At 51.7% G+C, this 8,500-nt stretch overlaps 1 protein-coding gene across 1 annotated transcript in view; it reads left to right on the forward strand.

The window, feature by feature from the left end:
- Window positions 1–8,500, forward strand: part of SLC5A10 (solute carrier family 5 member 10) — a 41,431-nt gene continuing 32,931 nt past the window's right edge. The window contains exons 1-8 of the mRNA XM_083373079.1: window positions 1–47; window positions 583–714; window positions 1,240–1,311; window positions 1,887–1,991; window positions 2,196–2,255; window positions 2,637–2,741; window positions 7,532–7,637; window positions 8,317–8,397. Coding sequence (XP_083229205.1) covers window positions 604–714; window positions 1,240–1,311; window positions 1,887–1,991; window positions 2,196–2,255; window positions 2,637–2,741; window positions 7,532–7,637; window positions 8,317–8,397 — 640 coding nt within the window. The 5' untranslated portion in view covers window positions 1–47; window positions 583–603. The remainder of the gene's footprint in view (window positions 48–582; window positions 715–1,239; window positions 1,312–1,886; window positions 1,992–2,195; window positions 2,256–2,636; window positions 2,742–7,531; window positions 7,638–8,316; window positions 8,398–8,500) is intronic.

The raw sequence follows: 8,500 nt of genomic DNA on the forward strand, positions 1-8,500 counted from the left end.
GATTTCTCCCAGGGTGTCTTCTGAAAGTTTGACAAGCTTCACTTCAGGTGGCTGAATTGTCCGCGTGTGTTTGTGTGTATGTGTGTAGCCCCCACTCTCCATAGCAGCTGGAGGAAAGTTATCCCAAGACCCCCCAGGATGAATCCCAAAGGTGCTTTTCCAAGAGGCAACTTTCTTGGGGGGTTTTCCTTGAAAAAGCTTCTTGGATGAGAAACGAAACATCTCAAAGGGAAAAAAAATTGCAAAAACCAAGAAAATCCAGTTGCCTTTTGAAAAAAACGCACCTTTGGGGCAACCGTGACCTTGGATGATGGAGAATCTCCACAGACATCCAGGGGTGAATGGAAGCAGGTCCAACCTTGGCTTCTGCTCATGAGAAGGAACGAGACGTCTGGCCACTGCAAGTCGAAACCACCCGGGTCAAATCTGAGGCTGTTCTAGCTGAAACGTGGGCAGCCTCTGAGCCTTGGAGGAAGGTGTGTGTGGGGGGGAGTGTTCCACCACTGGGTGGTTTAATGATCAATTCCCCTCGGCTTGGAAACAGCTAGGAGGAAGCCACTGTGAGCTTTGCTTCTCTCCCAGGCTGAGAGGCGGCGTCCATCCATGGAGAACAATTCCCACGTAGAAATGCCTGCTCTTTCGCCGCAATTCGGCGTTCCGGATCTGGCGGTGGTGGTGATATATTTCCTTTTGAACCTGGCAGTTGGCATCTGGGTACGGGAGCCTCGTTTTTTAAGCCGACCCCTCTGGATTCATTCGGAGTGGGCGTTAATTTATGGAAGCTGCCGGTGCTCCCTGGAAAGGCCCGTCTCTTGAGACGTCCTTCCTTAAAGGGCTGTTTTTAATCCTGGGATAGCGTCGTGTTATAGGGTTAGATTACGTTTCTTTTTAATTAGAGCTAATTTGCAGCCAATTTTTTTTTAAAAAAAGGGGGGGGAAGAGAGAAAGGACTGAGTTGGTGGTCTTGGGTAATAATATAATTGACTGAAAACCATGACCTCAGACAGTAGACTGAAATGAGCTAATAAACAAGAAAATCAACAAAATAGGGGCCATTAAAGAGAATAAAGGTAGTAAATAAAAGAGGGGGTGAGGTTTTATTGCAAAGTAGGGGTTCAGCCGGGTATTTGGAAAGCAGGGAGGGAGCCGAGGCAGGGCCAGAAAAGAGGTGGTGGGGAGACTGAAAAGACGAATAAATCTCACCCCTTTTCTGGCTCAATTTTCTCTTTCCCTTTGCAGTCGTCATGGCGGGCAAGTAGGAACAGCGTGAGTGGTTACTTTCTGGCTGGAAGGAACATTGCCTGGTGGCCGGTGAGTAACTCCAACTGGGTGTAACTGATTCCTCCTGGTTTCTTGCAAGGAATATGAGCATATATTTGTTGCTGTTCATATCTGTCAGCTGTGTCCATCATAGCTGGCTGGGAAAATCTGTGAGTTGAAATCACTTATCTTAAAATGGCCAAGAAACACTATCTATCTATCTATCTATCTATCTATCTATCTATCTATCTATCTATCTATCTATCTATCTATCTATCTATCTATCTATCGTATCATCTACTACCTGTCTATTTGACTCTGGACAGCATAGAGTAACACCAATGATTTACATATTTTACCGAACCAATCCAGTTAATGATTAAAGCCAAGAGTCACAGTTTTCGCTTTGCTCTATTGCTTGAATAGGTTAGTGGGACCGCTCCTGACACCGGGATGCTCAGGGTGGCTCTCTGAGCAAATAATAATTTAACGCAAGCCGCCGAACGTCTCTCTGGGTAGTGAAATGCGCAGCACAGAGATTTAATAAGTAAATAAAATAAAAGAACGAAGGGCTCTATTCTTGCCGTCGTTTGGCAGAGTCCGACCGTGGTGCTTTTCCTTTGCAGATTGGTGCCTCGCTCTTTGCCAGCAGTGAAGGAGCAGGCCTCTTCATCGGGCTGGCCAGCAGTGGGGCTGCTGGGGGGCTGGCCGTGGCCGGCTTTGAGTGGAACGTAAGGGGACCAACTGTTGCTCAGCTCTGGCCTGGACCCGGGTTGGAGCAGCCCTCCCCCTTTGGAGCGTCCCAGGGGTGGGGGGATTGGGGTTCACCCCTCTGCCTGGCTAATGAGGGTGGTGGTGGTGGACCTGGCTGGGGATGACCGCCAGCCTCGCCGCCTTCTGCTGATGGTCTCTGTCTGGTTCTCGGCCTCATTTAGGCCACCTACGTGCTGCTGGCCTTGGCCTGGCTCTTCGTTCCCGTCTACCTTTCCGCAGAGGTGAGTGCGAGCCGGCTCTCTCAAGCCCCGCTGGTGCTGCCTGCAGGGGTCTCTGTGGGGCTTGCTCTTTCCCCGTTGAGCCCAATCCAGGCTTGCTGAGCCAGAGTCTGACCAAGAAGCCACACTTGATGGGTGGACACAGCTCGCTGCTTTGCAGATCTCGAGGGGCAGGTTCACAGAACACGGCAACTCCGCAACCTTCACCGCGGAGGGTCCATCTGGCACTGGGTTGTCCATCCAAAGCTCTTCATCCTTTTGCTCCATCCTCCTCCTCCTCCTCCTCCTCCTCCTGGTTTCCCATTGTCCCCTCCAACCCCACCCCCGCTCCCCTTTTGTTTCCTTCAGGTGGCCTGGAGACTGACCTTTCCTCTCTTCCCCCAGATTGTCACCATGCCGGAGTATCTCCAGAGACGCTTTGGAGGGGAGCGAATTCGGGTCTGCCTGTCCCTCTTGTCACTCCTGCTCTCCATCTTCACCAAGATATCTGTGAGTGGCCCCTTTCCTCTGCATCTCTAGGCTTAGCCCCCTTTTTTTAGCCTGCCTGGGGTGATGGGCAGCCTGTGGGTCCAAGTGGAGTTAAAGCCAAATTGTAGAGCTTCCTCCCTCCCTCCCTCCCTGGGTCCTGGGGCTGCACTCATGCCTTTATCCAGCAGGGAGCGCTGTTGACTACCACTTTCCCACCAGCCATCCACTCAGCCATCCTTCTTCACCTGGACGGTTTCCTACTTCTCAACTCTTTGACAACCAAGTTTCCCTGCCCCCCCCAACACCCCCAACTTTTTTGCAGTTAAGTCTCCATGTTCCAAAAGTCTGTTCCAAGCATTTCCCAAAGCGCCCAGGTGCAAAGATAGCTTCAAGTTTTCTTTGAGGCCTCCGTTAAAAATGTCTGTCTTGCACAGAGTTTGTGATGAGTCTAATATGTCGGAAAGGATTTTGTTTCTTCTTTGAAAAGACAGAATGCCACCGATGGCTGCTGGCTACAGTAGATCCCCCCTATTCAGTAGCAGTCTATCTTTCTAGGTGGGTTGTTTGGGAAAGAGGGAGGAGGGGAAATGTTTTTGCAGCTGTGGGTTTTCTGGAGACGTCTGACAGGCTGTGAGGATGGGCGATGGGGAGGTGCTAACCACAGCCCACTTTCAGGTTGGGCTGGTGTAGCCAAACCCTCAGATTCATCCAGAAAGGCTCTTCCCACGGAAAAGGATTGGGTTTTTTAAAGTAACAATAACAACAATTATGATTGGTCACCTAGTCAGCCAGATGCTTAGACTGGATTTGGTGTTTTGATCCACCCATCCAGTCCCTCCCGAGGATCTGTGGTTGTTTGACGGTGGTCATCGAATCACCGCAGGAGGGAAGTGGCTCCGTTTTGCAATTGACCGATGGAGATTTTGTCAATGCCAAAGGGCCTGTCAAGGGGCGCTCCGGTCGTTTTCGGATTGCGCCGGTGGAAATTTTGTGCAGTTTCCAAGTACTGCCCGAGTGTCTTTGGTAGGGCACCCAGTGTGTGCCGACTACCCCAGCTGGTTTATGCCACAATCTCCCAACTTTGACTTCCTAATCTTTGTCTCTTGGTCTCCTATCCTCTGGTACCGGCAGTCCTTCATTTAGTGACCTGAAAAAAGTGACTTAGGACCGTTTTTCACACTTACAGCATCCCCGTGGTCACATGATCAAAATTCAGATGCTCGGCAACTGGTGTGTCCTTACGACGGTCACATCGTCCTGGGGGGTCACGCTGTTCCCCTTTTGCGACCTTCTGACAAGTGAAGTCAATGGGGAAGCCGGATTCACTTAACAACCGCGTTACTAAACAACCGCAGTGATTCATTTAACAACTGTGGCAAGAAAGGTCATAAAATAGAGCGAGATTCACTTAACAACTGTCTCGCTTTGCAACACAAATTTTTGGGTTCAATTGTGGCTGTAAGTCAAGGACTTCCTGTATGGCCGTGTCGGTTATAAACTCTTTCTTCTTTTCAGCCACCCTTAAATCTTGCGGGTTACGATATTGCAGTTACTATTATTCATTCACCCGGCAATGGCGAACTTATCGATTACATTTACATTCCATTTATTTTAAATGGAATTAAAATAAATAAATAAAATAAATTCCCACCCCTCCTTCTCGATCTGCGAAGGAAGGCTTTGAGGCTGACGGGAGAAGCAGAGAGCTGGCTGATTCCACGCTGAAGGAAATGGAGGACGTGGCAGGAGAAACTCCGGGCTTTTGACGGAGGGCCTGAAAAGGACGCACAGAGGAGCCAGGGAAATTGCTGGACTGGAGGGCCAGGAACGATGCCCTTGGCCAGGAGTTTGGCAATGCGCAGCCTCAGTTTCCTCAAGTGGGGGTGAAGAGGCTTGGCCATCTGGCTGGAGCTAATCAGATCGTTCCTGCAAAGTTTTAATTGGCGAGGGAAGGACCTCGGATAATAAGGGGTGTTTAGCCCCACGGGATGCTTGAGGTGGAAAAGGGCAATTATTCAAATTCTTCTTTGACTCATGCCTCTCTTCGCTCCCGCCTGGCCCGATGAATTCTTCTCTACAAACACAACGGAGGGCAGAGCAAAACCTGAGCTTCCCTCTTTGTTCTCGCCTAGGTGTAGATTCCGCCAGGTGTGCTGCGGCTTTTTCTTGTGATCTGGGCCGCTGGGTCACGCCTAGGGGTGACGTGGGAGCTGGTCCCCATGGTTGACAGCCTGGCCAGGTCTTTTCCGTCCCCAGAGGGATGCTGTCTTCGAGCTGCCCCGAGAACGGCGCTGGTCCCTGGGAATAATGGCTTTCCAACGGCCCCGTTGAGTCACTCCCCGGAGGGGCCGGTTTGGCCCCCAGCTCCAGGCGCCCAACCCTCTTCCCGGGGAGTGGGGTGGTCCCATTGACAGCAAAGTCTCTGCACATCTGCCCAATGCTTGGGGGGGAGGGGCAGAAAGAGGGCAGCTGACCTAGGTCAGGGATCTGCACCTGGCTCCAGGTAGTCCTGGACTCATTCACACGTGAATGTGGCAATTACCATCATAGGTTGAGACGATTGCAAAGGGGGGGGGGTTCACCCCGTGACCTCGCGACTTTTTTTGCAGCACCTGTAAAGTGAAGACGGTGGCCATTAAGTGAACCAAAGGTTTGCTACAGGCCGGCGTTTGCTGGAAAACAAGAAAATACTGGTTTGTGCCAAAATCATAGGACTGTGGGGCACAGCAAAGCCCCTTAAATGCAGGCCGGGGATAAGTTTAAATTGAAGCGTCTCCTGCTGCGTCCGTCATCTTTTTTAAAAGCCCGACCTGTAAAGGTGATGGACACAGCAGGAGACGGGCAAGAGGCTCTTCAATTCAGAGTTTCCTTCTGGGACCACCTGCCTGCCTCCTCTTGGTTTCTGCAGCTCAGAATGGGTGGTTTCGGTTGTCAGGCTGAACCCCAAAGCACCTGGCAACCCCCTCGGGCTCTTACCAATGGCTTCCTCCGCCGTAGAGGAGTTCTTTTGGGAGGTCTGGATTTTGAATTTTGATTTTTCTTTTTCTTTTTATGCCTGAATTTTGAGCCACATTGGTGAGGTGAATGGAGCTCTTCTCCGGCTTGGAGACAGTGATGGGACACCTTTTCCACGGGGGCCTTTTGTGCTTCCCTGGAACTCAGCATGAAAAGAGACCGGGCACCCTCCCACCAACTGCAGGATTAAGGGATGGGATGGCCAACGGTTGGATGAAGCCGGTGGCCAGCAGTGTAGTCGGTTTCTAAAGGAAGTGAGCAACTGCAAAACAGAAGCAAGCATCCCTCTGCTGCAGGTGGAAAGCCAAGACTCTCGCGCTCAGCCTTGGGACTCTGGAAAAACCTCCTTGTGCAGTGGGTGGGCCTGTTGAAGCCACACAGAAGGGCTGATTGGGCTTTGTACGGAATGGAACCAGAGCAACACTGGGCAGAGCCGTTGGCCCCTCTGCCAGGCTCCGTGGAGGGCTGGCAAGGCCTTTTCGGTAGCCCAGTGCGAAGCTGCCACAGAGGCTGGGCGTGCAGGGAGAGCTTGGCAGCTGACTGGCGGGTGGAGCAGGTGCCCGAGGGAGAAATTGTTCCAGCCAGGAGAGTGAAAGCGCTGGGCATCGCCCGCCTGCCGCCTTCCGCCTTTGCCTGGCAGGCAGCAGAGGCCAGCCGGGCTTTGCTGAGCCAGCAGGAATGGAGAGGAGACACCACCCTCCAGGCCGGGAAGCTGGAAGCTCCAGCAGCCGAAGGGGGGGCTTCATCTCTGAGTCCCCCCTCCGTGGGTTCTTTATATGTGGGCAGTGTATAAATTAAACAATAATAATAAAAGGCAAAGATAGTACCAATAGTAATAGGCACCTTGCTGCAATCCCAAAAGTTCTGGAACGCTACTTGAACACCTTCGGCATTGACACAATCACCATCGGTCAATTGCAAAAGGCAGCTTCGCTCGGAACAGCTGACATCCCGCGATGAGGCCTTTAACACCATCAAACATCCACATCTGCCTATCCCAGGTCTTTGGAAGGAGTCTGTAGGTGGACCAAGATGCCAAACCCAGGCTAAACCTCTGGATGACTGGGTGGCCAACCATAATAATTTATTTTGAGGAAAGAAAAAAAAGATTTGTTTCCTTCCTCCCCTTCCCTCCATCCTGAAAATTCACTGAAATCCTTCCCTGGATTCCAGTCGACTCCCAGACTCGGGGCTTAACCATCCCGGCTAACAAACCATTAGCGCAGCTTCTCCCTTTCCTTGCGTTTGTGTTGTCTCCTCCAAAAGCCATCTGGGCTGTTGGCGATCCTCTTACGTCTCACAGCAGCGAGTTCCACAGATTAATTACAGGCTGTGAGGTGAAGTCCTGCCTCTGCATTGCCCCATCCAGAGTTTGGATTTGAAAGCTTTCTGGGGGTTCTCTGCCCCACCTCGGCCACTGGGTGTGCCTCCCCATGAAGGGACACATCCCCAAATCTGGCGTGGGAATTTTTGCCCCTCGAGACTTGTGGACGATGGGCAAGGAAGCCCCTGGTGGGAGGCATTCTGCACAGAGTCTCTGTTGCTTCCCAGGACCCGACTGGGATGCCTGAGCTGAAATCTTCTGCCAAAACAAATCTTTAGGTGTCAGGACTCCGGAGCGAAGTGTTTCTTACTGAAATGTAGGACTGTGGCAATTGTGTGTCTGTGTGGCTTGGCCCTCCTCTTTGTGTCTCCGGATACAAAACCACACTGTAAAGGTGGCTTTTTACCTCCCCTGCCAGATCCCAGGTGATCGGCTTAAACCGAATTAAATCAGGCTCGGTTTCCTCTTGCAGACGGACCTGTACTCTGGAGCCCTCTTCGTTCAGATCTGCCTCGGCTGGAACCTCTACCTTTCCACCGTCTTGATGCTGGGGGCGACTGCCGTCTACACCATTGCAGGTGAGATGAAGAGGGCGGCCCTGCCCAAAATCTCAGGATCTCAGCCTCGGTTGGTCTCCTCCAGGACGGCAATGGGACCAATCTCACCAGCCCCAGGTGGAACCAGAAGTTCTGCTCCCGGTTGTGGCTTTAAGTTTTGTTGCTTTGAGGTCCCGGGTAGGGTTTTTTTTGGAAACAAGGCAAGCTGTTTGCCATTTCCTTCTTATTTGCACCTACCATCTTGGGATCTCCCAGTGCTGTCCCCATCCAACTTGTAATTAGGCTGGCCCTGCTTATCTCAGGCTGCAGGTGAGGACTGAGTGTTGCTACCTGTTGAGACTTGTCCAGGAAGCTGCCAGAAGGTGACTTGAAGGAGGTTTCCTACATGTTAGCTTTTGGTTCCGGACAAACTAGAGTTCTTTGGGGGGGGGCAAACCAACTCATTGTGTGCAGGGTGGTCTCTGAGCTCGATTGATTTCTTGCTCATTACCCAACAAGGTAACCTCATTGGTGCCTTCAAGCACTTTCAGGTAGCACTGATGGTGTTACCTAGTTGGGCAATGAAACATCTGGAAGAAAACAACCAAGCTCAGAGGGCACCAAGGACCCCACAGTTCAACCCTGAGCAACAAAGTTTTTTTTCTCTTTGTACCAACCGGTTGTCTCAACCCTTTCAAAGTTGCCTCCTGCATCGTTCCAGGTGGGCTGAGGGCTGTCATCTACACCGACGCTCTGCAAACCCTCATCATGGTGGTCGGTGCGATCATCTTGACGGTCAATGGTGAGGACTCGGGACCTGCCTTTCGCTTTCTCCCCTTTGCAACTTGAGCAGGGGAGCTGGAGGCCACGGTAGACAATCCCGGAGTGACATGGGAGGAAAGGCA

Source organism: Vipera ursinii, assembly GCF_947247035.1.
Source record: "Vipera ursinii genome assembly, chromosome: 13".
In the NCBI taxonomy this organism is placed as follows: domain Eukaryota; kingdom Metazoa; phylum Chordata; class Lepidosauria; order Squamata; family Viperidae; genus Vipera; species Vipera ursinii.